The 26,266-nt window shown below is 52.1% G+C and overlaps 11 protein-coding genes across 11 annotated transcripts; 9 read left to right on the top strand and 2 right to left on the bottom strand.

The window, feature by feature from the left end:
- Positions 1-148: 148 nt before the first annotated feature.
- BJX68DRAFT_140037 (uncharacterized protein) lies at positions 149-987 on the top strand. The gene has a single exon (XM_071036449.1). It carries the CDS (start codon positions 364-366, stop codon positions 889-891), a length of 528 nt encoding a protein of 175 aa, XP_070903638.1. The 5' UTR covers positions 149-363; the 3' UTR covers positions 892-987.
- Positions 988-5,481: 4,494 nt separating this feature from the next.
- On the top strand, positions 5,482-9,265 carry BJX68DRAFT_227002 (uncharacterized protein). The gene has a single exon (XM_071038586.1). The coding sequence runs from the start codon at positions 6,149-6,151 to the stop codon at positions 8,948-8,950; it is 2,802 nt and encodes a 933-aa protein (XP_070903637.1). The 5' UTR covers positions 5,482-6,148; the 3' UTR covers positions 8,951-9,265.
- Positions 9,266-9,485: 220 nt separating this feature from the next.
- BJX68DRAFT_252578 (bifunctional chorismate synthase/riboflavin reductase [NAD(P)H] ARO2) lies at positions 9,486-10,844 on the bottom strand (the record flags this gene model as incomplete). Its single annotated transcript, XM_071042588.1, has 3 exons — positions 9,486-10,321; positions 10,380-10,741; positions 10,810-10,844. The coding sequence occupies 3 exons, from the start codon at positions 10,842-10,844 to the stop codon at positions 9,486-9,488; spliced, it is 1,233 nt and encodes a 410-aa protein (XP_070903636.1).
- A 346-nt stretch (positions 10,845-11,190) lies between these two features.
- On the top strand, positions 11,191-13,100 carry BJX68DRAFT_139934 (putative lipoate--protein ligase). Its single transcript, XM_071036446.1, has 3 exons — positions 11,191-12,252; positions 12,309-12,416; positions 12,470-13,100. The coding sequence occupies exons 1-3, from the start codon at positions 11,278-11,280 to the stop codon at positions 12,713-12,715; spliced, it is 1,329 nt and encodes a 442-aa protein (XP_070903635.1). The 5' UTR covers positions 11,191-11,277; the 3' UTR covers positions 12,716-13,100.
- Positions 12,819-13,639, top strand: BJX68DRAFT_139949 (uncharacterized protein). Its single transcript, XM_071036448.1, has one exon. The coding sequence runs from the start codon at positions 12,922-12,924 to the stop codon at positions 13,381-13,383; it is 462 nt and encodes a 153-aa protein (XP_070903634.1). The 5' UTR covers positions 12,819-12,921; the 3' UTR covers positions 13,384-13,639.
- BJX68DRAFT_139935 (uncharacterized protein) lies at positions 13,101-15,218 on the top strand. The gene has a single exon (XM_071036447.1). It carries the CDS (start codon positions 13,485-13,487, stop codon positions 14,949-14,951), a length of 1,467 nt encoding a protein of 488 aa, XP_070903633.1. The 5' UTR covers positions 13,101-13,484; the 3' UTR covers positions 14,952-15,218.
- A 528-nt stretch (positions 15,219-15,746) lies between these two features.
- BJX68DRAFT_226998 (glycoside hydrolase family 154 protein) lies at positions 15,747-17,669 on the top strand. Its single transcript, XM_071038585.1, has 2 exons — positions 15,747-15,966; positions 16,032-17,669. The coding sequence occupies exons 1-2, from the start codon at positions 15,827-15,829 to the stop codon at positions 17,491-17,493; spliced, it is 1,602 nt and encodes a 533-aa protein (XP_070903632.1). The 5' UTR covers positions 15,747-15,826; the 3' UTR covers positions 17,494-17,669.
- A 56-nt stretch (positions 17,670-17,725) lies between these two features.
- BJX68DRAFT_226996 (uncharacterized protein) lies at positions 17,726-18,143 on the top strand (the record flags this gene model as incomplete). The annotated part of the gene is made up of 1 exon (XM_071038584.1): positions 17,726-18,143. A coding segment is annotated over exon 1 (266 nt), but the record flags the coding sequence as incomplete, so codon positions are not given.
- Positions 18,144-18,186: 43 nt separating this feature from the next.
- On the top strand, positions 18,187-20,974 carry BJX68DRAFT_226995 (sugar porter family MFS transporter). Its single transcript, XM_071038583.1, has 6 exons — positions 18,187-18,965; positions 19,022-19,098; positions 19,148-19,372; positions 19,435-20,418; positions 20,493-20,566; positions 20,657-20,974. Exons 1-6 carry the CDS (start codon positions 18,870-18,872, stop codon positions 20,785-20,787), a joined length of 1,587 nt encoding a protein of 528 aa, XP_070903630.1. The 5' UTR covers positions 18,187-18,869; the 3' UTR covers positions 20,788-20,974.
- A 964-nt stretch (positions 20,975-21,938) lies between these two features.
- On the bottom strand, positions 21,939-24,827 carry BJX68DRAFT_139914 (uncharacterized protein). Its single transcript, XM_071036445.1, has 3 exons — positions 24,671-24,827; positions 23,776-24,609; positions 21,939-23,721 (listed from the first exon to the last, which is right to left on the bottom strand). Exons 1-3 carry the CDS (start codon positions 24,794-24,796, stop codon positions 22,051-22,053), a joined length of 2,631 nt encoding a protein of 876 aa, XP_070903629.1. The 5' UTR covers positions 24,797-24,827; the 3' UTR covers positions 21,939-22,050.
- Positions 24,828-25,012: 185 nt separating this feature from the next.
- Positions 25,013-26,265, top strand: BJX68DRAFT_139880 (glycosyltransferase family protein). Its single transcript, XM_071036443.1, has 2 exons — positions 25,013-25,200; positions 25,257-26,265. Exons 1-2 carry the CDS (start codon positions 25,117-25,119, stop codon positions 26,022-26,024), a joined length of 852 nt encoding a protein of 283 aa, XP_070903628.1. The 5' UTR covers positions 25,013-25,116; the 3' UTR covers positions 26,025-26,265.
- Position 26,266: the final 1 nt, after the last annotated feature.

Genomic DNA, 26,266 nt, shown 5'->3' with positions numbered 1-26,266 from the left:
TTCCCTGTCAAGATGGATGAGGATCGACTGGCTGATGCTATTATTATTTCCTCTGGATATTATTACATACCACAGTTTACAGGTATCTTTCGAGAAATACCACTAACAAGGTTAGGCTTCGGCCGGCTGGTTTCCACCGAGTCCAAGAGTCCAAGAGTGCAGAGCCCTCCCTCCACCTCTCCCATCCATGGCTCCAACCAACAGGGAAGGGATGAGCCTGCTGTCGTGATGGGTATATTTGTCCTCGCTAAGATCCTCGTGCATAGAGTGACCGAACGCCGTTGCCTCTCCTGAGTATCTTCCCAGCTAACGAACACCGGAGTAAAGTTCTCCAGGGAAAAAAAAGGTTCAAGGGTTCATGTAATGGTCAAAGTCTGTGACGTCTTCAAGAGGGGACTTTCCCCGTCTATCTACGACTCTATCAAGCCACAACGACACCGATCTGCTCTTGAGGAGCTACGTGGCTTCGATGGATCTGGAGTTGTGGCCGTCCGTCAGTTTTGCCAAATCCCTACAGCACAGTACAGAATATCCCAGGTACTTCTTGAGGATTCTTCTGATGGATCCCAAACGATGCTCCAAAGTCCGACTCCATTTGCGATTACCCCTAGCAGATTATCCTTTCGTTGCCTGCTTTCCACCTGTCGATCAGATATACTCGGTCCAAATCCAAAACCCTCGCCTCTTTGCACGTTGTTGGCAGTCTCTTGGAGTCTAAGTTTCCGCAACATGTGTATGAACCAACCCAGATCTGACACTTCCGTGCCTCATGGAAATCAGGGTACAAAGGTAGGTAGCGTTCCGCGGATCGGCCATCAGCTCATCGCGTTCTCGACCACATTGTGGGGACCAGACCTTTACTCCGTATCTCATCATCACTTCTTTCTTTGACATTCTGTCCCAAGTTCTCCCAACGTCCGAAGTTGATCATCTTGGTAATTTTGACGACCACGGCCTCCAGAGCCAATGCGATCTCTTTTCCGCCGTTAGTCTCCATGACCTGCAGTAGTCTTGCCAGCAGCCCCAATAGAAATCTACCCTGGCTTTCCTCAGCGAGCTTCTCAGCAAGAGGTCTGTGATCTCTAACAGGTTAGCTTCCACGCGAGCATCCAACCAACCTGGAGACAGGACTGGCAGTCCGCGGTTCTGGTGGCAACCCGATCAGTTCTCCAGTTCTCCCTTGAGTGGCACGTCGTTTCTACGTTGCAGAGAAGATACTGACAGAAGATACGTGCCTTGCTAATTCTTCTCGCTTTTGTTACTCCTCGTTGTCTCCCCACCATGCCCGGCCGATTCCTTCCAAGGATCGTGGTTGCGAGACTCAAGTCCTCGAGATCGATACACGAATGCATCGGATAGGCTTCATGCTCAAAGTGGAAGCGCCTCGCTGAGATTGGCCATGCACACAGGCCTCATAGTCCTACAAGCCTCACTTTCCTCGCTCTGGACAATCCAAGTCAGTTTCTGAACTTGCTTTTGGCCTCTTGCTGCTGCATAGCAGCCCGATCGTCCCACGAGGAGTGGCTGAATTAGGCGCAGCGGGCCTCTCCACCTAGCCTTCCAAGGTTTCCCTCGGTTCGATTCCCGTTGCTTTTGGTATGCAACTGATGCAAGTCTCAAGTGGAGGACTTTGATTGGTGATTTCACCTAATGCAAGCCTTCCGATCTAAACACGGCACACACGGACCAAGAGGACTTAAAACACACGGGAACTTGGACGTCAGGGATAAGCGCTTGTCCTTTTCCTTCTTAACTCGAAACTGGCCTACTCCGTATCTGCGATTATGACGAGTCGGATCCACTCGTCTAACTAGAGTTGTCAACTCCCCTAGCTTGACGTCATTGAAGCCCAACTCGCAGCTGGGAGTCAAGATTAGCGAAACTCAATGGGAAGCCCAACTTGTAGGTACATGAGGATATCTGAACTTTACCAATCAATTCCCATTCTACCTTCGTGGGGGAATGCCACTAAAGACAGAAACTTGAAAGCCTTGACATTCCTTGACACAGCCTTGGTCTGCAAGGGCGCTACTCACTAAAACCAGTCTTAGCGATCAACACCCATCTAGACTGGCCCTCCCAGACTCTCTCGGCCCGTTGCTGGTGGGTAAGTTTTAAAGAGTAATGCAAGGGGCTCAAAGGGAGCGGGATATCTGATGGATATTCCACGAGTCTTCATTGATTCTGACGCACCCACATTGCTGATATTCCGGCTAGTTGACTCCGTTACTCCGAAATAGTCCGTAACCTGTTTAGTGCCATGAATTGCCTTGAATCACTATGCGCTGTATTGGACGAATCATGGCCAATTGCGAGGAAGTAGTACTACGCCTGCGTTCAAGTAGATGGCCTCCGATTCCGCTGACAGTCAACTTTTGACGTTACCTGACAGGCGTTTAACCCCGTTCATACTTCTTCCATACATATATGTATATAAGCTAGTGAGTTGCCTGCATGACATTTTAACTATATATATTTACCACTAGACTACATCTGACGCAGGACACATACTACACCCAGAGTATCATACAGCACGGTTGCCTGATGAGAATGATAACCATTTATAACCATGTATGATAAGGTACTAGATTGCATATATAACGCCCAGCCACGGCAGCAATGTCAAGAAATATCTCAAATGAGACACTAGTCGAGCTATCCTCGCATCTACCAATAATTTTATGGCCTCAAAGTAAGACGCCGGTTGTGGCCAAGTCAACCGTCGTTGAACGTTCCTGGGCAGCACTTGCAATCTCCGAATATACTCTTGATACTTAGCTCTATGACCATCGCTAGCCAGTCGGCTTCAATTTCATGACGTGACGCGACACGACATGGCAACCTGACAATCTGATACTGATATCTCGCCTCACGAAAGGCAACCTGGTTCTGGGACTGGCAGACCAATTTCCCGCTAATGTTCCGTGCTGCCATACTGGTTTCGGCACCATGCATATCACCTAGCTCCTTCTGGCTTGACACCAATTTCCAGCGGCGCGAGTGATTGGCCACAGGATATACAACCAAGCTTTTTGGTCCATCCTGTGTCCTGCCAAATGCAATTACCCGGGTGATTAGGGGGCAACTTTGAGCAAGCTCAGGGTGTAATCTGTGACGGGGTGGTATGGATAGGTACGATACGGGGGTACGAGGGCATGAGAGTAGGTGGTATCTAGGGTTTCGCGCCACCAGTACGCTCCGTACGGAAGTTTACTTACCAGGTTTACCTAGGGAGGAAGGGTGACTAGTTCGAATGTGGACTTGTCTGCAGATGTTTATTGTCAGGCTGTCGACCTGTCCTTGTTTTGCTGACATGCGAAGTCCGAGTTTCCGAAGGTGTGTGGCATCTGCCCGGCTATAACGATAATGATTAGGCTTGACGACTCAAGCTGAGCGGCTGAGGCCACTGAGCAGCTTGTTGATGGTGTCGGAGCCGGAGTCTCTGCAGTCTGCCCCAGCGCTATTTAATTTTGACCCAGCGTTTATACTAGCTCCGGATGGCACTCCTGCATCGCATTTGAATGGGCCCATCTGCACTCATGGAGGCGGCTGGGACGTGTGTCCAATAGCGTTGATATCGATGCGGGATCCCTTCAACCCTCCTGCTGGCAGACATGCGATGTTGCGTTTAACTTGTCAGGAGCTGGTATAATTCGTTGGTGTCTAGGTTCGTGTACGCCACCTCAGCAGCAACCCCTGCAATGAATAGGGGAGGACTGCCGCTTTGATCTCCCCAGCCTGGGCAACACGGCGATGAACCCGTTGATGCATTTGCAGGGCGACGATAGGCGATTGGCCTTGGCGGCTGACCGGGTCTTTCCGAGGGCGCTTTGACCTTCGCAGACTCGTATTGCCATTGGATTTCTTCAAAGCTCAGGGAACTCCCTGCCTGGATCCTGCGAACGAAGTGGATTCTTGAGCACCGACGGTGGCGTCTACTTTTGCTTTGTTTCGCTTCCTCTTATTTCCCCAGATCGAGCACACAGCGCGCGCGGCTGTTCGAGGGAGCCAGTGCCTCCCGCTATATGACTCTGGAGGACATCTGACTCGTATCCTGGTACGGTAGCTTGTTCAATCTTGCGCTGAGACCGCGGTTTCTTCCCACCCAACACGTTGAGCAGGCTGATGGGCCTGTGCGGCAGGAGTCAGGAGCGGAATACTAGCCGACTCAGTTTGACAAAATTCGCTACCAGCTCTCAAACGTCAGTTATAGAACGGACTGCAGTATAGTATAACTAAGAGCCCCGCTGTGACCCATAATCTTGGCGGACTGGAACAGTGTGAGGCGATGAGCCCTTGCATGTTGAGCGGTGGCACACACCTGCACTGGACAAGCCTGAAGCAACATCGCCGGAGGATCATAAACCTAGGACGAAGAGATGTTTCAGTCCATGCTATATCTCTCTTCAGGCGGCCCATCCGGCGTCCGCAGGCCGGCGATTTCCCTGCTGCAGCATTCAAAGCTTCGCCCCTCAGATCCAGGAGGAGGTCTGTGAGCTGCGAGTGGGATGAACGACAGCTCCAGCTGAATCCTCTAGCGAAGGAGAGGAACGTGCTCAATCACCTCAACTAGTCGAGACGCGTTTCAGTCACGGTCGGGGACCTTTTATTCGTTTTCTACCCCTGCCTGCTGATTCCCCAATGCTGGTACCTCGAGTCAGACTGCTAGAAGAGCTGAGTGGAGAAAAGCAAACAAACATGGGGGCAACGCAGCAGATTTAAGTCTGCCCCTAGGGAAATTGTGAGATTGCCGGCCAATCGATGAAGTAGCATAGACTTTGAGCGGCATGTCTCATCGAGAGTTTAATCACGCTTCCACGAACAATGGATGCGATCGTCGCAATTCTCGGGGTCTGGATGTACTACTCTATAGATAAGACTTAGCTGTGGGCAGAGGGCAGACCGATTTGAATGGCACCGATGATCAGTGGCGACGTGGAGGTGATGGTTTTTGAGAAAGTGTGCTTGACTCGAGGAGGTTGGAATGTCAAGTGTTGAGACACCAGATGCAAAGCAGGTTGTGGTTTCCCAAGATCCACTTGAGCCCACAGTTTAGATGCGCCACAACGTGGAACGCTGGCAAGTTATGGTAGTTTTCTTTGCTACCTCATGCCTATCCGGAGTACTCCTGGAAGCGAATTAGTATTCTATGTCTGAAAGGACATGGTTGAAGGCTGCCTGCTCAATTTTGATGATGATGTCGACGCTGCCTCTCCAAATGTACGAGCCCCTTGAATATTTACTACGTCTCATCTACGCAGTGTTGATGCATCGGAGACAACACTATTGTTTGACCTCAGGGCAGAGATGTGCATGATATTGCTTGTGAGACAAGAAGTAGCATAAAATAAGTCGGAGGGATGAACTGCCAGTGGAGAGTAGATAGCCCATGATTTACTAGAGCTACTAGTAACTATGGCATGATCACAGCGGCCGCACTGTTGTGCCTCGATCTCGATAACTAATCCTGTGACTTGTGATCTCTGTTTTCCCTCAGCAACGGGTCAAAGCCAAAGGTCTATACTGGTAGTGAACAACACTGAGACTCCCAACCAGAGAGCAGACTTCACAGCATGTTTATATCAAGCCCAGGTCGAGGTCCTTTGTGTTGTACAGAGAAGATGACCCGGCTTACTCCTTCGCTGCTTCCTGTGCTTTGCACCACGGCTGACCTCGACGTTGCTGGCGCAACGGCCGATGTTTTCGCTGCTCGGCCGGCCCCTCATCCACTCACGTCAAATCCACTGCACATCGTGGAGAAGATCTATCTGGGCGCTATGGAGCTTCAATCAATTTAGGCTCCAGAGTTGGGTTTCAGGTGATCTAGATCGAATTGTGGCCCGCAACAACTGCATGGTATACGTATGTACTCGCTTTGCGTTGACAGGTGACCCGCGTCGTCCTCACCTGCCATCATAACAACTCTGCCCTCTGCAAACCTATCTCACATCCGTCTCTGTGGGCTTCTCTACACTTGTGCGACTTATAGGGAAAGCGCGTTACTCTTCAGAAATCTCTTTGTGACATCTGCCTTTTCGGTCGCGCATTCTCCAACCCTCCGATCGGGCGATCGACAGCCTCTGATGTCTCAGAGTTCGGCCGGCCACTGCATGATTACCCACATTCCTCGAGCCTCGTGAATCTCTCAATGGATGGTCGGTCCTGTCGAATACCCCGAATGTATAGGGTAGTCGGCGCCAACCTGGTGTCGGCGCTCCTCTGCGTCCTTCAGTTTACCACCCACAGCTATGCGCAAATACCCTATACGCCATCGAGTCTCTTCTACCCTCCTCAGAAAAATGTCCCGTTTGCTTACCTACTGCGCCCGGCCAATGCGAACGGGCCTCAAACGGAGTTCCTCTCGATGAATGTGTTGGAGAAGGTCGACGCTGCCGACCCGTCATATACCGTTCTACTTGACAAGGTGCCATTCTACGATGAGGATGAGATATCGGCCTATATTGGGGCCGTTGACCAGAATGGCATAGTGAAGGTTTACACAGGTGACTGTTGGGAATCGGGGAATACGCCTATGGTATGGACTTTCGAGCCCAGTTCAGACAGTCCGACGGGCAACGGAACGTGGCAGAAGCTCTCCGTACGTGGAGAAGACGGACAGAGAGGTGCTATTCACGGACCGAACTATCTGTCAGCCGGATTCACGTACTCTCCCTCTAACATAACCGAGAGCTCTCTTTTCGCCTTTGGTGGAATGTGCCCATATCAGGGCAACAGCGGTAACTCATGGATCACTGCCGCGAACTACTCTCAGTCCATGACGGTTTTGGAACCTGTTAGAGAAGACAATTTCTACCAAGGCTCAACTACAGGCGAAAGGGCACCCCCGATTCCCGAGGCAGGCTTTACCATCACACCCCTTCAAGCCACATACTCTTACTCTGATGATGAGCAACGGCAACAGCAGAGTTTCCTCCTCATCGGCGGGCATACCCAACAGGCATTCATCAACATGTCCGAGCTAGCTATCTTCTCAGCCCCACAGAACAGCTGGAGTTTCGTCACTGTTGATTCTGCCACCGACACGCAGAGGACAGACCTCGCATTTCGCGACGCTGCTGTTATCGAGCCTCGTTCTGGCCACACTTCGGTCCTCTCATCGGACGGAAGCAAGGTGATTGTCTTCGGTGGCTGGGTGGGAAATACCAGCATCCCGGCCGTACCTCAGCTCGCTGTTCTTGAAATAGGGGGTGGCTTTAGTGGTGCCGGGGATTGGGCCTGGAAAATACCCTCAATGGAAGACTCTGGAATTCCTGACGGGTCAGGGATATATGGCCACGGCGCAACAATGCTTCCAGGGGGGATTATGATGATTGCAGGAGGGTACGAGATGTCACAACTATCCAAGCGATCCGAAGACGGGCCACAACTCAACTCGAGGATAATCCTGTACGATGTGGACTCCAACACCTGGCCTTCTACATACGAAAATCCAAACTTCATTGGCTCCGCTGGCTCAACTTCCTCGAAACAAAGTTCTTCCTCTCGAAAGGCAGGCTTGGGTGTGGGCATTGGTCTGGGCATTCCAGCCGCTGCTGGGGTTGCGCTCTTCGCCTTCTATCACTACCGCAGACGTAGGGTGCGCCGGACGCGTGACAGTGAGATTCGCCAATTGGCATTGGGCGCACAGAGGGCTCATTTCTGGGGGAGAGAAGACTCGGAACTGGCAAGCAGTATCCGAAATCCTCCTTCGATGAGAGACTCCTTCAACAGCGACTACCCCTGGGGCAATAACAAGCCTCGGAGCCTTGGTAAAAACCCCGGCTGGAAGGACAATGGGGATGCAGCTGCGGAGAGGACCGGGCTGTTAGGCGATGTCCACATGTCCAAGAAACTTACACGACCTGCATTGAACGCTGGTGTTTACCGGCCTCCGTATCACGACTATAGGAGAAGCGACACTCCCGGTAATATCCACCCTATTGACGAGCGCGAAGAGGACGAAGTGGAACGGATAAATACGCGCGATACAGCCGAGACAACTACAGAGCAGGTATTCGTCACAGCTCGAAACACACAGATAGATGGCACACACATTCTCGGTGTATTGCCTGAGCATTCTGAAGTTGTGGTTGGAGCAGGAGGACATAATAACGGCGCTTTGCCACCTGAGAAAGATGAACGGACATCGTCCAGTCTTTCTGACTCCTCGACATCGTCGAAATCCGCCAAGTCAGCCCGCGTCTCTCGAATAGTATCAAACAACGCGTCGACTTTGCGTGCAGACGAGGCCAACTCGTTGGACAAACTTGTTTTTGTGTCCGGTCACAAGAGGGATGCTGTTCGCAGCCAAGATAGCTCAACATCAGCGGCTTCGTCATTTGAGAAACGTTACTCATCCGACTCATACTCTACCGCGCATTCGACACTAACTCAACGGCAAGCAGAGGGCGAATATCTCCTTCGCGAAGACCCGGAGTCATCACACTTCCTAGATCTTTTCAACAGCAAGCCAACTATCTCGACGCGACCCAGAGCATCAGAGTGGATTGGGGGCATACGACGAGTTCTCTCCGTAACACGGAAGCGACCGGCCACGCACGAAAGCTCAAATACCGTAACTCGCGCATCCGGCATTGACGGTAGAAATACGGTTATCGGGTTACCTACAGCTACAGCGGGAGGGAAACTTCCTCGCAGATCCGTGAGTGCATCGGCTGAGTTATTCAGACGAAAGCAAGGTGCCAAGGACTGGGGTGTGAGTAATGGGCACGACTCAGGTTTCCGGACTGCCCGTTCAACTCGCGACGATTTTGGACTTATGGAACTTGACAGTGACGAGGACTGGGACGTTGAGGGAGCCGCCGAGGGCCGCCGAGTGCAAGTCACTTTCACTGTTCCGAGAGAGAAGCTGAGGGTCGTCAATGCTACGGCGAGTGATATGGACAATCTGTCTGTAAACTCGGTTAGTCGCAGCAACAGTTCATCGTAAGCTCGACTCAACTTCGGTTTCCTTTTGTCGTTCCTGATTGGGCAAGTAGGGTGGTATCGTGAGCTTCTCCCCTTTCTTCTCTGGATTATTCCCCTCTTTTGGATTTCGATATGAAACCCGGATATTTCTGTGTTGTCCACATTCTCACGTCGGAGCGCCACTTTCAGGTATTTTTGCTTCGTTTCCCAAATTCTTTCCGCCTTTCTCTTCCCTTCTCCCTGATGTTTTATGAGATTGCTGTGTTGGCTTGCAGGCAGGATATGCTACTCGGAATGATTGTATGATTGGAAATGAACATGATTGATGAAGTGATGATGAACACTCTCTTCGGAACATGTAGCGTAGTTGAACGCCGCTGCTTAAGTGTGAGAAGTAAGTTGAATTACTCAAGCGATATTTCCAATCTATCGACGCTATGCGAGAGTAGCATAAACGAGATACACGAGATGAATACTTTTCGACAAAAAGTGAGGGAATAAGTCATAGAACGCATAACACCCGGAACTGATACTTCTAGTCATTTTCTTTCTTCCTTTTAATTCGTGCCGGTCGTAGGGCGGGTAGGGATGGTCTTGGGTAACGGGGGGAGGAGAGCCTTTGCGCTCTCACGCGCATACTGGGCCATTAGGGCGTCCATGACGACGAGGGCAGACATGGCCTCGACAATGGGGACGGCACGGGGCACAACGCAAGGATCGTGACGACCCTTGGCTTCTAGGACACCCTCGCCGAAATCGTAGGAGGCTGTTTGCTGGGCCTGGCCGATTGTAGCAGGGGGTTTGAAAGCGATGCGGAAGTAGATGGACGCGCCATTGGAAATACCGCCCTGGATTCCACCAGAGTTGTTGGTCTTTGTGACGAGGCGCTGCGCCGAGGAGCTGGTGGAGCCAAGCTTGGTTTCGACTTCGGCGGCGATGAAGGGGTCGTTGTGGATTGATCCGGGGACTTCGCAGCCGCCGAAGCCAGAGCCGATTTCGAAGCCCTTGGTTGCGGGGATGCTGAGCATGGCGTGAGCGAGCTTGGCCTCGAGCTTGTCGAAGCAGGGCTCGCCGAGTCCCACGGGAACGTTGCGGATCACACAGGTTACCGTGCCGCCGATGCTGTCGTTGTTGTCGCGGAAGTGTTCGATGATCTTGGTCATGCGGGCTGCGGCATCTTCACTGGGGCAGCGGGTGGGGACGAACGAGTCGACGGTGTTGCGGTCGATCTTTTCAATGAAGTCGAGGAAGGCTGGGTTGGTTGATGGGGAGGGGTGCTCGACGGTGGGAGGGAAGAGGTGCTCGTTACCGACGGAGCTGACGAAAGCGACGATTTCGACGCCGTGCGAAAGGCGCAGGTACTTTTCGGCGATGGCCCCAGCAGCGACACGGCCTGTAGTTCATCCAGCGTTAGTAGATCCCTATACAATCTGAAAAGTTTCTTTTCTCACCAATTGTCTCACGAGCGCTGCTTCGCCCACCACCACTGCTAGCCTTGACGCCATACTTCTCGAGGTAGGTGAAATCCGCATGACTGGGGCGGGGGAACAGGTCCATTGTTTTGTTGCCGTAGTCCTTGGGGCGCTGATCCTCATTGCGCACGATCATGCCAATCGGCGTACCTAGAGTGACGCCAAACTCCGTGCCTGATTGAATCTCGACGCGGTCCTTCTCGTTACGCGGGGTTGTCAGGGCGCTCTGGCCTGGCCGTCGGCGGGTCATCTGGGGCTGGATATCGTCCTCGGTGAGCTCCATGCCTGGAGGGCAGCCATCGACAATGCAGCCAACGGAGCGGCAGTGCGATTCACCGTAGCTATTGGGAGAATCGCCGTTAGTTGGCGCAATTGCATGGCGGGGGTCAAATCTAGGGATAAAACTAACGTGGTGACGCGGAAGTATTCACCCCACGTTGACATGGTGGGCGGTTGATGGGTGTCTAGATTGGTGGACTGGGTCTCGAGGTTGCGGTCTGAGTTGCAATCAAGCCGGATGCGCCTGTCGTGCAATAAATTGGATATGTCGAAATACAGTGGTCAACTTGTGATTATCTACAGTGACTCGAAGGCATGGCAGTAATAATTTCTGGTCATGAAACACAGCCGAATTCGGCTTAGTTCCCGCCGGGATCGGAGTTCCAACGAAGTCCCTGACAACTCGGAGTTCAATGGCATGATGATGACTGCTGTTTACTCCGTAATAATACAGGTTTGGTATGGTAGTTACAGTACACTTCGACTCGGAGCTCTCCAACTTCAAGTCTGACAGCGCAGCTCCAATTCCGAGAGAGAGAGAGAGACAAATTAGTTGGACGACTCTCTGAACTCACCCCTGCCTTCGGAATCGTCATCAATGCTTCTGTTCCCTCGAAGCTCATGCCGGAAAGCTTCGCGCTATAGGAAGAGCTGTGGTGGCCTCCTCGCCAGGCTCAATTCCTCTTTCACCTCCAACCAATTCGCTCAACTCGCTTCTCGCCCGACCTCCCTTCACCAGATCTATCAATCCCTCTCGAGCGATCCCTATGTCAACCTCTCCATCGAACATTTCTTGCTTGAACATGCTCCGCCAGAATCGGCAGTCCTATTTCTATACGTCAATCGACCGTGCGTTGTTATCGGCAGGAATCAGAACCCTTGGCTAGAGACCAATCTGCGGAAGCTCCAGAACGATCGCGATCGCGATTGCGCCAGCTATGAATCTAAAGGCGAGGATGCCGTTTTCGTTCGGCGGCGGTCCGGCGGTGGTGCCGTCTTCCACGATGCCGGCAACCTTAATTACAGCGTGATATCGCCGCGAACAAGCTTCACGCGAAACAAACATGCGGAGATGATGGTGCGGGCATTGCATCGCGTCGGCGCGGTCAATACGAGTGTCAATGACCGCCATGATATAGTCATGTCCCTGAATGGGAATATGCCGCGGAAGATCTCCGGGTCCGCATTCAAGCTGACAAGGTTCCGCGCCCTGCACCATGGGACTTGTCTACTTGACTCGCCCAACATAGACAGCCTTGGGTCTTTTCTCCGCTCCCCAGCTAGGGATTATATCAAAGCCAAGGGTGTCGAGAGCGTCCGGTCACCGGTGGCCAATGTGTCGTCCGCAATGAGGGATGCGCCGGCTCCCTTCTCAATCCAGGCGGTTATTGCCAGTGTAATGGAGGAGTTTGCGATTCTTTATCAGACCAATCCGGATGCGGTACGCCGGGCTCAACGGTCCCATGCTAATGAGTCCGAGATTTATGCTGGAGATGATTGGGTTGCCGGGGCTGTAGGTGATCCTGAAGCGTATCAAGTGCCCGAGATAAAAAAGGGCTTGGACGAGCTGACAGTAGGTTTCCCGAGTTAGTGGGCTGGAATTCTTGGGTTGCTAATATGACATGCTAGTCGCTGGAGTGGAAGTACACTCAGACCCCACAATTTACGTTCTCTACGTACCCTATTGAGGAAGACCCTCGCGAACGACCGGCGCTCCCGCCGTCGATGCCCTCCTCGGTAAGTTTGCTCACTTAAGGTCTTCCTTCAGCTGATTATCTGACAAGTACTAGACGCGTGTATTCTTACGCCTGAAGCATGGCGCTATCATTGAAAGCTGTATATCCATCTCCAGCGAACCAATCCTCGCTGCAGAACAGGCGTGTCGGGTCCGCGGAGCCCTTAACGGGCGGAATTTACATGAGCTACAGCTGCAGCAGTGGACAGATATACTGGTCAATCGGCTGTCCCCGGACGAAGAACCGGAAGTCATTCGAGAGCTTGCAAAATTTATCGCGAGCCAATTCGGTTGTTCGTAGTTCGCGACTGTAGGTTAGGTAGATGCCCTCGCGTACGGGTGATCAACGGATACAACGAATAATGCGCCGAGTTGCCGGTTGCAACTTTGTTCTCCGCCTGACGTTCAATCAAATACAGGCTTCGAGAAAATAGAGGACTCGATTGCCAATTCACTAAGTCACACTGCTGTCCTCGATGCACGGTGACGCAGATGTATGCCTGAACGATGCTGACGGACGTTGCGTTCTTGACCCGCAGGCGGCGATTGAAGATATTTATATCGGTGGCTATCCAGACACAATCGGGAATTGTCTGCATATGCCTAGCCAATGAAATGATTGGCCTCCTTAAGGCTCATGTTTTCGGAACCTTTGAACAAAACATGGACAGATCCACAACGAGAAAGGCAACATCGGGCCCAACTCTAGAGAGGAGCTCTGAAGCCATAGTTATTGCTTTTTTTCACGCCTTACCTTTCGTCGGTTTCAATTATCATGCGACACCTTCGTATCAATCAGACCCTGGATTGTTCAGCCTCATAATATTCCATCGTCTCCTAATGGCCCGACGGTACCCAAGTACATCATTCATGCATGTTTGCTCCAATGCATTGAGCTGGCTCCAATGGCAACCGTGCCATGTCAGAGAACAGATACCCAAAACAATGTCTCCTTTTCGGGCCCGGTAACACGGTTATAAGACATGTTTACATCTAGCCCTCTCGATATTGTTACGCCATCACCAGGACCTTCATTTTCTTCTCCATGATTCGCATCTGCCATTAGCATCATGGCTCAGCAGACTCGACATCAACGAGCGGACTCGACTTCGAGTACACCTTTCCCCTTATCGCCATCTCGGATCCCAAAACCTCTTGTTCAAATCAGCACCAATATTCCAAGTCGCTCTGGCAACAAGCTTACACATGTCACCAAATCCTGGAAGCAAGAGACCCAACGGCATCAGACGTTTGACAGCGGCTTCGGTGACAGAAACGCGGCCATCGAGCGCTACCAGCAAAGGGCAGCATCAACCGAAAGAGAGCTGGCAAGACTGAGGGCTGAAAATATCAAATCTGAGCTGAGCTTCAGTGCGCTTCGCATCCGACTGGAGAACGAGAAATCCGAACTTCAACGCCAGCTAGACTCAACTGCACGTCAGCTCACTGCCGTCCAAGTCGATAAAGCGCAACTCGAAAGGGATGTTGCATCACTTAGGACATCATACGAGAAGAAGGTTTCTGAGCATGAGCAACAATTAGCCGAGGAGCGAAATCAGCGAATCAGTTTCAAGGATCGGGCGAACAACCTAGGGTTTCAGTTGTTGGCGGTCTCTGGGGAAGTGCAAACGCTCAGTCAAGATATAGTACTAGCCGAGGAACGCGGGAGAAAAGCGGGATACGAACAATTTGCCAACGAGCGCACTGATCTGGAGGCGCTCGCCTCCCAGGCCAGACAGAACGCGGAATCGCTCGAGAAACAGCTCGTGGAGGAGCGCGCAGGTAAAGCTGAACTCGAAACCAAGCTCGAAGAGCTCAAGGCCCACTACGAGGAAACCCAGAACGAACGAGAACAAGCATACAAAGCGAAAACCGAGGCAGAGAACGCGCTCAAAGAGGCACTCGACGAGCAGGGCCGCCTCGAGCGAGAGAACAGTGACCTGCGGGCGGCGATCACAGAGAGGACGACGAACAAAAACACCATTTTGGATCAAATCAGGAAATCCAAGGAGGAAGTATTGGAGCAGCTGAGCAAAGCACAGCAAGGGCTTCTGGATTCAATGATGATGGAGCATAACTCAGCCTCCACAAATCTGAACGAACATTATCAGCAACTGGAAGACGACCATCGACAACGATACGAAGAACTCCGCAACCAGTTTAGCGGTCTTGCGAACAGCATTGCCGAGCTTAAACGTGAACTTGATGAAAGCAACAAAAATGACGACCCCAATCTAGCCGTCGAACTGGAGAGGACTCTGACAGCCCGATATGACCAGCTACAAGAGCTGCTCACAACTAGCTCCCACTCGATACAAGAGACACAAGAACAGCTACGGAGTAAGGTCGAAGAGGCAATGAAAGCTAGCCAGTCTTGTGGGGCTAGTAAGCCAGTCGTCAGCCAACATGTCCTGGAAGAAGTACTTCCCGTCGCTGGAGGTGCCTCTTCAGGAGCCAGGAAGGGCCAAGTCAAGTCCTGCATTATCTGGAATAGGAGATCTGGCAAGGTCCGAGTGTGCGTCTGTCCGCAGTCATAATAGCTGTCCAGCGAAGGCGCATGCTGATGCGATGGCAGTGGTAAATTCATACACAGGCCGCGTGGAGTACGTCCAAGGAGACCATCTCGGCTCTCGTCCACTTCATAGGACCGGACAACTCATGGACATATTTTTGGCATGAGATTGATATACGCCACTAACCCCCGCCTGACCGTACTCCGCATCTTCTGACGCTTGGCTCTTGGGGTGGTGGCTCTCTTTCTGCCCACGATGGGTGGGAAAATATCGCTCCACCTATCGGAATGACCACTGTCCAGTGTTAAGCTGCAGCTGGAGGGGATATGAGTCCTCAACCATTTTCAGTATTTTCCGATTTCTTGAGCTCCCCCTTTTCCGCCCCAGGATCTTACGATGTTCCGTTTTCCACAGCTTCGGGCAAATGGCCGATTGACTTTCCTCCCCCACCGCGTCGGTCTTTGACCCGAACCCCGATCTATGCATGTAAACTTATATAGACAGCTACTGAGGGGCAACCCAGACTTGCGTCACAATTGTTCTGCATACCACTCATAATGTCCGTTCACGCGAACGGAAGAACACCCGCCCAACCTTTCTGCCAGTCCCCTTTTCGGACCCGCAGTGACCTCCAGGATGCCTGCAAGGCGCTCCTCGACCCCCTCGTCCCCCGCTTCACGCCTGGCGGAAGTCGTGTAAAGATCGGGTCTTCCACGACTCGGTTTGACGAGGGCGGCGCGCAGATCGAGGGATTTGCCCGCCCATTATGGGGGCTAGCTTCTTTGTTAGGGGGTGAGGGCGATTATCTGGCGGCCTCTCGGTGGCGCGACGGCTTCATACAAGGGACGGATCCCGCGAGTCCGGAATATTGGGGGGATATCGAAGACTTGGATCAGCGAATGGTGGAAATGTGCCCGATCGGGTTTGCGCTGGCGGTCGCTCCGCATGTCTTTTGGGATCCATTGACGAGTCAACAGAAGGATAATGTGGCAAAGTGGCTAGCAAGCATCAATGAGCGTGAGATGCCAAACACGAATTGGTATAGCCGCTTCCCAGCCTGTGGCTATTTGAGCGGATGATACTTACACGTTTTGCTGTTTTTAGGCTATGGTTTCGAGTGTTTGCGAATCTGGGTCTGCGGCGGAACGGGGCCCCATACTCACTGTCTCGTATCGAGGCTGATATGGATCACCTAGATACATTCCATGTGGGCGGAGGTTGGAGCAATGATGGCCCCAAAAGCCATCACCAAATGGATTACTATTCTGGGTCTTTCGCGATCCAGTTCTTGCAACTGCTCTACTCCAAACTAGCCGGGGATTTTGATCAGCGGCGTGCAGAACAGTATCGCGAACGTGCCCAGCAGTTTGCGCTCGACTTCGTCTACTACTTCGACCCTGATGGACGTTCAATCCCCTTCGGGCGATCAATGACATATCGTTTCGCCATGGTTGGATTCTGGGGCGCATTGGCTTTTGCGGATGTTACTCCTCCTGCACCGCTTACCTGGGGCATAGTGAAGGGCATACTGCTTCGTCATTTCCGATGGTGGGCAACCCAAGAGGATATGTTCAACAACGACGGAACATTGACCCTCGGGTACTCTTACGCCAACATGTACTTGACGGAGAACTACAACTCGCCAGGCTCGCCATACTGGTGCTGCCTGTCCTTTGTACCTCTTGCTTTACCAGAGTCACATCCATTCTGGGCCGCTGAAGAGGAAACATACCCGACGTCCCTTTCGGCTGTGGCGGCTCTCAAATACCCAAAGCATATCATGGTTCACCGCGGCGGACACACCTTCCTACTCTCATCTGGACAGGCTTGCCACTACCCCGTCAAAGCGATTCAGGCCAAATATGGCAAATTCGCGTATAGTGCATCCTTTGGATACTCGGTACCAACTGGGGGATACCAGCTGGAACAGCATGCCCCCGATAGTATGCTAGCTCTCTCTGAGGATGGCGGCGAGGTTTGGCAGACACGCAGAGTTGTTGAGGATGCACGTATCGAGTACCGGGACGACGTTCCCATTCTCATCTCCACCTGGAAGCCCTGGTCAGATGTCGAGGTCGAGACGTTCCTTATCCCTCCAGTCGACGGAAGCGAGAACTGGCACATTCGGGCTCACCGTGTCCGCACCGGGCGGGATCTCCAGACCTCTGAAGGAGCGTTCGCGATATATGGCTGCCAAAGCAGCAATGGGCGCATTCTTCCGCCTTTCCCCGACTTCTCCAACCTGTCAGCTGAGGGGACATTGGCGGAAGCTCAACGTGCACTTACCGTGTCCTTAGCAGGTGCAGTTGGCATCGTAGGACTACAGTCAACGGATCGCTCAGGGAGAGTTGTCTTGGCGGACCCAAACTCGAATCTGCTCCATGGCCGAACCCTCCTACCATCCCTCGCAGCTGATCTAAAATCAGGCACGGAAATCTGGTTTGTGAGCGCGGTGTTTGCCTTGCCAGCACATGGAAACGGAGAGGGCTGGGAAGATATCTGGCTCGAGAAATGGAATAAGCCACCGGTTCTCCCAGGATGGTTGAAGCAGCTGGTCGAGGGTTGAGGATAAACTGGACGTGCGTATGCAATTTTAATGAAAGGAATGCTGTGGCATCTTGTAGTCCCGTTTGCCCGTGTAGACTCCCCCTTCTCTTTTCCTTTTACTTGCTTGCTCTCCAGTTTATCGCTTGTCATCTCAGTTCATCGAACAAGCGCATCTCTTCTGTGACTCGGTCAGGCTTATGCATGTTGGTCGTCAATCTTATGAGAGTGGACATGAGTCTAGCAGGCCAAGAATGGGCGGAAAGATTATCAAGATAAGCCATTCGCATATTTCTGGGCATTGATGCCCAGTAATCGACCTCTCCGCCGGTGTTACTGCCCATGGTCGGGCTTAGCATTCTGGTGGAAGATGGTCCTCAGTGGTGGAGATGAAAGGCAGCTGCGCCTGGGCCCAGTCCCCTCGCCGCCCTTCATCATTTCCCCGGACTCGGAGTGTTGTATGCCAGCACTGGCGCCTCTTGGACTCCTCCTCCTCCAAGATATCACGGTGGACGGGCATTGGACCCCGAGTTTTCTCTCAGAGCAGCACTTGATCTCCCCGAAGCGTGAGTGATGGTCTTTTTCGCACGCCAATGCTGCCAAGTGAAGCGCAAGGCAGGCTAAATGCAGAGAATCTACACCAATCAGCACGCATCCACAGATGCGCCCGCGCTGCTTCCCCGCAAAGGGCCTTGGGCCAGTTTCTCGTGTCTGGTTTGGGTTTCGCTTTTTCCCCGGCGTTCCATTCAACCCCAGCAATTCCAGACCCTGGGTTGCTGCCCCATCCAACTCGCCATCCTCTTACTGGCGAGGACCAGCTTCTGTGGGGCATCTGGCTCCATTTCCCCGGTTGTTAATTTGTTCTCACCACGGCGTGACCTCCTTTTGCTGACCTTCCCTGCAACATGCTCAACACTCGCCCTTGCCCAGACGGGACTTGACGCGCCATCTCTTCCTTTGAGAGCTCACTGGCCCGGCTGATGCTGGCTTGATGCCAAGTTTGCCTGAACATGGGGTGTCGCTATCTGCCTTGACCCTGGGATTCGTGGAATCTAATTTCTGCGTTCTCTCCATGGTTTCTCCGTCAACAGTCTCTCATGATGCCTCGAAATCAAAGACCGACGTTAGCATTGACTTGGTATCGTTGGTCGGTCGGTTATCCAGCGTGGTTCGCCTCGAATCCTATAACTACCCGGGCCGACCCCCTGGCTGTGAGAAGTTTGACACTGGGCCTGATATCCTATCTGACCTGCGTTGACTGAGAGTTCAGAGGCACACTGTGATTGCTGAGAACCTGCTACGCAAGCACATTAGGATCTGACAACGCTACCCAAGCCAGACACCTTTCCTCCACTTGATTTGTGATTACGCCTACACAGACATCCACAACTCGCAACCATGTCTTTCCTTCTCAAGAAGCTCGTCCACAATGACGCGATGCGAACGGATCCCCCCGAGATCTACGGATGGAGGGTGTATGCTCTAGCATGCTCGGTGAGTCTTATTACCCGCGACCCGTCCACTTTTAGCCTCAATTACTGAACGCTCAGGCCTGTTTTGGAGGTATGCTGTTTGGAGTTGAGACTGGAATTATCGGCGGTGTCCTTACCATGGAGCCGTTCAAAGAGTACGTGGTGCTTCCCTTCATGCCATGCTTTGCTAACAGGCTTGACTAGGAAATACGGACTGAGCAACAAGAGTGACAAGGAGCGCGCTGATCTCTCCGCCAATATCGTGTCTACCCTCCAGGCAGGCTGCTTCTTTGGTGCCTTGGCAGCTTCTTTCGTTGCCGATAAGTTCGGAAGAAGACTCGGTCTGATGACCGCCTCCTTCCTGGCCATTCTTGGTGTCATCATGCAGGTCGCCGCCAGCGGCCACCTGGAAGCTATGTATATCGGACGGTAAGTCCCCTGACAGTCTCTCTCTCACGATTGGAAAGGCAGGCAAGTCTGACTTTATACAGTCTGCTCTGCGGTATCGGTGTCGGTTTCGCCTCCATGGTCAACCCGCTATATGTCTCTGAGAATGCCCCGCGAGCCATCCGTGGCGGTCTCACCGGTCTCTACCAGCTCTTCATCACAATGGGAATTATGCTTGCCTTTTGGATCAACTACGGCTCGCTCCTTCACATTAATGGCACGGCACAGTACCTTGTTCCTCTTGCCATGCAGGCTCTCCCTGCCATCCTCCTCCTTATTGGTATGCTTCTGTGCAACGAATCTCCTCGCTGGCTTGCCAAGCAAGATCGCTGGGAGGAAGCGCGTGCAACTCTCTCTAGCGTCCGCAATCTCCCATCGACACACCCTTACGTGGAAGAGGAATTCCAGGACATCGTCCGCCAGCTTGAGTTCGAGCGTCAACTTGTTGGCGGTTCCAGCTTCTTGGACCTTCTCAAGGAGATGTTCTTGATTGCCGGTAACCGCAAGCGTGCCCTCATCAGTATCTTCCTCATGGTTTGCCAACAGATGACTGGAACGAATGCAATCAACTACTACGCTCCTCAAATTTTCGAAAATTTGGGTATTACTGGTAGCTCCAACGGTCTTTTTGCCACTGGCGTTTATGGTATTGTCAAGGTCGTCGGCTGTGCGTTCTTCCTGGTCTTTGTCGCCGACTCCCTTGGCCGTCGCCGCTCTCTCCTCTGGACCTCCATTGCTCAAGGTCTAACCATGATGTACATTGGTCTCTATGTACGCATCGCACCTCCCCAGGAAGGCGAGCCCGTAATTCCCGCTGGTTATGTTGCCCTTGTGTGCATCTTCCTGTTCGCCGCCGTCTTCCAGTTCGGCTGGGGTCCCGTCTGCTGGATCTATGTCTCTGAGATCCCGACAATCCGGCTCCGCAGTCTGAACGTCTCGTTTGCTGCTGCCACACAGTGGCTCTTCAACTTTGTGGTTGCCCGCGCTGTGCCGAATATGTTGGCAACTGTTGGTGCCAATGGATATGGGTACGTTCCCTTGCCACATCTGTACCAAGATATATCTGCCCGTTTGCAAGCGAAAACTAACAAGGGCTTACTAGAACATACCTTATCTTCTCCTGCTTCTGTCTCAGCATGTTCTTCTTCGTCTGGTTTTTCGTCCCAGAGACAAAGGGTGCGTTACTTCTCTTCTATATGATTCTACATGCCATAACAGCATTCCACTCTTGTACAATCAGACTGACCAAAGATCTTCTTCATACAGGTCTCTCCCTCGAGAAGATGGACGAACTCTTCGGCGTCACTCACACAAACAACACCAAGGAGCACCCCGACGACACCCCCAGCACCCCCACGGAAAAGTCTGAGGAGGTTCGCATCGAGAAGACGGTATAGAAGCCTCCGCGGCCTCACCTGGTTGCTTTAGGCCTTTGTCTCTACTTTCTCCAAGGGATCTGTTTTTGTCTCGCTTGTTTTATGAATACCCAGCTGTGCCCTCTTAGTTGCCAATGGTCCAGTTAAGCGGCTAAAGGGCCGGCTGTATCAGATGGAGGAGCTACTTGTTGATAAAGCAGTATGTAGCAGCTGTAATGAATCACTAATTTGTCATTTCGGTTTAGCGGTGTATATGGCAACCTATTTCGTAGCCCACTCCGCAAAAATGGAATTTGACTTTACCACGAGTGCAACCGCCACTAGAATTAGAGTCTCCTTCCTGACTAGGAATCCGCGTAATTACCGCAAGCATTAGGGCTTTAAGCAGCCAGATATGGTCATGGTGATTAAACTCCAAGGTCAATTATTCATGTCGTTAGCCTATAAGTCATGGCAGGTGGTAAAGGTGTCATATGGATAAGGCAATACGATGATAATGCAATTATCCTGACAAAGATCTCCCCTGTAGAAACATGAGTCGTAACTTGATTTTAAGCAGGTGGCATGGCCAGCACGTGGCCTTCCACCTCTACTATAGATACTTTTATACTATAACCAGAACAGCATAAATATGTATGGGGTTTGTTATGATAGCGCCGTGTAACTCTAATTACAAGCTGATCTAAGGTATCTGACAGCTGAGTTCTGGTCGTTATTCGTTATACATTTGTACACTGGACCAAATACGTTGCTGTAGTATGCATCGCTGTTCATAATTCCTCATCAAGTCGTATCTTATACCATGCTTTCTTGCCCCTTCCTAGGCCCTAGTCTCGTCATGGTCTCTCGCTATGCATACAAGTGCTGTACTAGATATGTCCGTATGGTTGTACATCAACAGGGCAGGCAACGAAATAACTCAAACAAGGCGAAGCCCATATCAACCGAGCCCAACATAAGCAATGAACAAATCCAAGAACAACAACCAACACAAACCAGACTGGATCGCCCCAGCGTGGAAAAAGAGCCTATCTATTGCCCCAAGAAAGCAAGAAAGTAACTAACAAGTAAAGAGCACATCCCGCAGAGCACATACCAGGTCTTCGCCGTTCAGGAAAAAGGACAAGGGAATAAAACCAGGAGACTCCAGTTGTGGCCATGCTAGGAAATGATATCGCTGAAACGCATGATTTCAAGAAAACAAAGGAGTATGAGGGAAAAGGCATGCGAAAGCAGTATGTATAGAGGAACGGAGGGATGCAACGCCCATCAGGCGACCAAGGACTAAGGAAGCCCCCTCCTGCGGACTCCATTAGCCAACTGACCCTGACCCGGAAGTCTCTGAGACTGGCTCCGTGTCATGCGTTTGGAGGGTCTGTCGATGCTATCCTCAAGACTGAGGCCGCCAATCCCAGGTCCGAGATCAGAGCGCTTTGGGGAGTAAAGGGCATTGTTTATGGTGCTTGTGCTGGTGCTAATGCTGGTGCCTCCGTAACGGATATTTCTTATTGTGTTGTTTGTTGCATTTGTTGCGGACGTCATCGTTGTTTCCGTGTCCGACTCGCGATCGTTGTCGTAGTCGGAGGCATTGGCTTCTTGGCGTTTAAGGCTCTTCAAGCTGAAGCTGTGATCATTTTTGTTGTGGTAGAACGAGGTGTTGTTTTTGTCGTACGGTTGGGATGGAAGTTGGTACTGAGGTTCTGGCTGGTGCGTCATGAAACTTGAGCCGGCCGCTGTAGAGGAAAAAGAGAGTGTTGAGGGTCCAGTGGAGGATATTGGAGATGAGAAGGAATGGTATTCAGTGTGCTTGCTTGCCCTTGACCTTGGTGAGCCGTCCATACTGTTGGCAGTTGGAGAAAACGGACGGTGCGGTTGTTGGTCTCGCAACGAACCGGAGTTTGAAGCAGCACGATAGAGAGTTGCCACAGCTAATACTTCTTGGACGATCATGAAAATCAAGAGAAGCTTGCCATATCTGTCAAAGTAGTGACGTTCATGAGATGGCCCAGGTAGGTACCCTCCCAAATGGACGGCTGCAGCCAGTTCTGCAAAATAAACGAGGATCTCCATTCCATTCCACTGTAGAATCGGTTGCTTCAGACACTCTAGAAGGGCGAAGCCGGCAGTGAGGCTTGCGCTCCCTAAGGAGGCAATTTCGACGTAATCACCTGGGATGGAGACAAGCCTATATTGCGAGAGGTTCCATGCTATGAGAGAACCAAGTAGCAGGCATAGGCGAATAATTTGGGATACGAGTGCCCCTCGTACGTTTGCGGCCTGTGTAGACCGGGGCCTTGTGTTGGTGTGGTGGGGTGATTGCCACTCATCCTCATGGTCCTCTGGTGATTTGATGGTGAAAGTTCGATCGAAGAGATTCTCCAGTCCCGTTGAAGCATGGTCGCTAACTGGGAAAAATTTAGGCTGCGCAAAGGCAGCATCTGATGAGCCTGTACTGCGTCCCCATGTATTAGGGGATTGTAGAGGGCTGCGGTGAAAGGGATTCCGCTCGACGACTTGTTCAATTGGTTTCTGGCGCTGTGGGGGCAGGTTCCGCAGGTTCCAGGACGGAGGTTTCGGTACAGGAGGAAGTGAACCATAAAATGGTGTAGGGCCTTCGATGGCACTGGATATCTGGTCTCTCTGATGAATGGTTGAAGTGGGTCGGAGATCATTCTTTATAGACGGTGTCCAGTCCATGTCGTCAACCTCGGGCGGAGGAGTTGGGATTGCACGTTCTTGATGAGCGCTTTTCGGGGTAGCTAGCTTTTCAAGAGGAAACCGTGGCGTAAGTTTCTGCGCGCGTTCATGAGGAGTGTAAAATGGCTGTTTTCCATTCGTGGTAGGCTGAGGAGATGTGGCTGATTTCCGGGTTGGAGTTGCGGTGGGAGTTATCTCAGACCAATTAACCAGCGGACGAGTATCGTAGCGCACTACGCGCCGTGAGATGAAGACAGACTGGAAGTGAGATAGATAAGTATGTGGAACCAATGAAGTGAAAGATGCACTTACTAGGATTGTAAAGAGGACCATGAATGAGTGGAGAGCCGGTGGTAGGGTAGGATCAAGACCACTGGAGGAAGGATCTCTGAGGACAGCCCAAAAGGCGCATCGAACAACCATGACTATAAGTTGAACTTTGTAGTACTCACCAAGACCCAGGAAGCGACCGCCTCTCCCTTGGACCTTCAGTCGCAACTTCGGGTTCCACCATAGCGAAAGAATGCCAGCGACAAGAGCGAAACCAGCATATGGCGCTGGATCGACAAGCCACTGGCGCGGTAGACGGTGTAATCCGAGAAATATCTGGAGATGCGATGCGGCGGAAGGAGACTCGGCCATGTCATCAGCCGGTTCTTCAATGGTTAGAGCGCTCGTCACGTCCCAGGCCAGCTGACCCGCAATACTAGCCCAATAACAGATGGCGCCCACAAACACAAGCAGACTTCGCCAGTTCCATTGACGTGCTCTCCGTGCAGCTTTTCCTGCCTTGCTCCGGTCCATCATCCTTCGAAGGTGGTCTGATTTTGCCTCATAGCCAGTCTGGCGGATGCGCGCCTTTACCCGGGGTTCACACTTGTCGCAAACTTGAGGGTACCGCTCCTCGAGGTTCTTTCGAAATTCAGGATAGTCTCGCTCATAGGCGCTGTAGTTTGGATCATCCGAAGACGGGAGATACGACGCCAAAGCACTGGTAAATAGATGTTGATTGCGGAGACACTGAGCACAGAACAGGCCAGAGCCGGACAACGTGAAGTCGGCGGATTCGAAGCCAGGGCTTGAGGGGCCGAGCGTAGAGGGATTGGGATTCGTCTCTGCAGTAGGAGGATCTGTGATTTCTCCATTCTAGAAGAAGTTGCTTTGTTAGTCGAGTGGCGGGGAAGCGCGGACTCGCAAAGCGACGTACCTCGTCCAAGTAGTTTACAGCTTCGCAATGTTTACATCGCCATTTTCGTACAAGTTCTTTGTTTGGCTGTACAGAGCGACGGCCGCAGTAGAAGCAGCTTAATCGCTTTGAGAAGAGAGGAGCCATGTTGGCGAGGACATTTGGTGTGAGGAGGAGAGATGAAGTCTGGGGATTCTTTTGGAGCAGCAAAAAAAACAAAAGTCAAGGAAGGACAGCACCAGACCACGTGAACACCAACACTTTGCGAAACACAAGCATTCACCATAACCCCAGATTTGGTTCAGATCCTCGATTTTTAGTATCTGCTCTCAATTACTCCTCGGCGGATGTATTGTCTCGGGAGTCGACCTAGCAACGTAGTCATGTCCGACCTTCTTCCATGATGCATACAACCTCTCGTTTCATCCGACCTCCCACCTGACAGCCCATTCGTGAACGTGGCCCCGATGGCACTTATGGAGTCTCCCCTCGGTGGCATTCTTGCCTGGTTCCTCTTCTGTGGTTTATTTGGTTTTATGACAGCTATCCTGGTACCGCCATCTCTTCACAGCAACGAGAATCCCAACTAATACAGAAAACCGCCCAGTGCCTCCTCACTCATGCTGCCTCGCAGAAAACGCCAGTTCCAAAATGGCGCTCCCAGCACTCCCGCGTTCACCTGCTCATCGTCCTGGGTAGTGGCGGCCATACAGCCGAGATGTTCTCCATGCTCCGGCACATCAAGCTCGACCCGGCTAAATATACCAACCGCACCTACGTCGTAAGCTCCGGCGACAACTTTAGCGCAACAAAGGCAGCTGAGTTCGAGTCTACCCTCGTCGACCGCGGCGCAGAACCACAATCCTACAACATAGTCACGGTTCCTCGCGCCCGCAGAGTGCACCAATCCTACCTTACAGCGCCCTTCTCGACGATTCAGTCCTTCTACTCCTGCCTCCTCGTCCTGCGCGGAGTCCATCCAGATCAACAATCCTGGCCAGCGGATCTCCTCCCCGTGCCTTACCCAGACATCATCCTTACTAATGGCCCCGCGATAGCTGTCTGCATCATTCTAGCCGCCAGACTCTTACGTTTGTACCATTCGTTCTCGAGCTTCTTATCCCCCCAGAGACTGCATTCGCACCCGAGATCCATGGCTGGCCCAGCAGCGGACGGAACGACTCCGCACTCGGGGGTGTTCCGACTCCGGACAATTTTTGTGGAATCTTGGGCGAGAGTCACGACGCTGAGTCTGTCAGGCAAGATCCTGTTACCGTTTGCGGACAGGTTTCTTGTTCAGTGGCCTGCCTTGGAGGGAAAGAAGGCATTGTGGGGGGTGAAGAAGGCTGAATATGTCGGGTTTTTAGTAGATTGAATCTCTACTGTAGCTGTCACCAAGCATGTACTCCTTGTACCTTTATGGGCAGTCTGTTCGCACAGCACTCGAATGGGGATTAATGCTCGTCAGCTATGCATTTGATCGTAGTTCTCCATAATAATGGGGATGGAGTGACGAGTCATGGGCCTTCTCCGCAGCCGAGGTTTACCCCATGCCCCTCATTTCCCATACTGAGATTGAGAGGCAGGCCGGCGGCGTCGGAAACCCCGTTGAGCTGC

Source organism: Aspergillus pseudodeflectus (genome assembly GCF_044049435.1).
Source record: "Aspergillus pseudodeflectus strain CBS 756.74 chromosome Unknown BJX68scaffold_4, whole genome shotgun sequence".
NCBI lineage: Eukaryota > Fungi > Ascomycota > Eurotiomycetes > Eurotiales > Aspergillaceae > Aspergillus > Aspergillus pseudodeflectus.
This window is presented reverse-complemented; position numbering and strand designations above follow the sequence as displayed.

Bases quoted from the DNA above. Each gene is read 5' to 3' on its own strand.
- BJX68DRAFT_140037 (XM_071036449.1), top strand. From the start codon at position 364: ATGGTCAAAGTCTGTGACGTCTTCAAGAGGGGACTTTCCCCGTCTATC.
- BJX68DRAFT_226995 (XM_071038583.1), top strand. From the start codon at position 18,870: ATGTCTTTCCTTCTCAAGAAGCTCGTCCACAATGACGCGATGCGAACG. The intron at 19,099-19,147 runs GTACGTGGTGCT...AGGCTTGACTAG, and splicing joins ACCATGGAGCCGTTCAAAGA to GAAATACGGACTGAGCAACA. The intron at 20,419-20,492 runs GTACGTTCCCTT...AGGGCTTACTAG, and splicing joins GTTGGTGCCAATGGATATGG to AACATACCTTATCTTCTCCT.
- BJX68DRAFT_139934 (XM_071036446.1), top strand. From the start codon at position 11,278: ATGCTTCTGTTCCCTCGAAGCTCATGCCGGAAAGCTTCGCGCTATAGG. The intron at 12,253-12,308 runs GTAGGTTTCCCG...ATGACATGCTAG, and splicing joins AGGGCTTGGACGAGCTGACA to TCGCTGGAGTGGAAGTACAC. The intron at 12,417-12,469 runs GTAAGTTTGCTC...GACAAGTACTAG, and splicing joins CGCCGTCGATGCCCTCCTCG to ACGCGTGTATTCTTACGCCT.
- BJX68DRAFT_139949 (XM_071036448.1), top strand. From the start codon at position 12,922: ATGCTGACGGACGTTGCGTTCTTGACCCGCAGGCGGCGATTGAAGATA.
- BJX68DRAFT_139935 (XM_071036447.1), top strand. From the start codon at position 13,485: ATGGCTCAGCAGACTCGACATCAACGAGCGGACTCGACTTCGAGTACA.
- BJX68DRAFT_227002 (XM_071038586.1), top strand. From the start codon at position 6,149: ATGGATGGTCGGTCCTGTCGAATACCCCGAATGTATAGGGTAGTCGGC.
- BJX68DRAFT_139914 (XM_071036445.1), bottom strand. From the start codon at position 24,796: ATGGCTCCTCTCTTCTCAAAGCGATTAAGCTGCTTCTACTGCGGCCGT. The intron at 24,610-24,670 runs GTACGTCGCTTT...AACTTCTTCTAG, and splicing joins CTGTAAACTACTTGGACGAG to AATGGAGAAATCACAGATCC. The intron at 23,722-23,775 runs GTAAGTGCATCT...TCTCACTTCCAG, and splicing joins TGGTCCTCTTTACAATCCTA to TCTGTCTTCATCTCACGGCG.
- BJX68DRAFT_226998 (XM_071038585.1), top strand. From the start codon at position 15,827: ATGGTGGAAATGTGCCCGATCGGGTTTGCGCTGGCGGTCGCTCCGCAT. The intron at 15,967-16,031 runs GTATAGCCGCTT...TGCTGTTTTTAG, and splicing joins GAGATGCCAAACACGAATTG to GCTATGGTTTCGAGTGTTTG.
- BJX68DRAFT_139880 (XM_071036443.1), top strand. From the start codon at position 25,117: ATGGCACTTATGGAGTCTCCCCTCGGTGGCATTCTTGCCTGGTTCCTC. The intron at 25,201-25,256 runs GTACCGCCATCT...AAAACCGCCCAG, and splicing joins GTTTTATGACAGCTATCCTG to TGCCTCCTCACTCATGCTGC.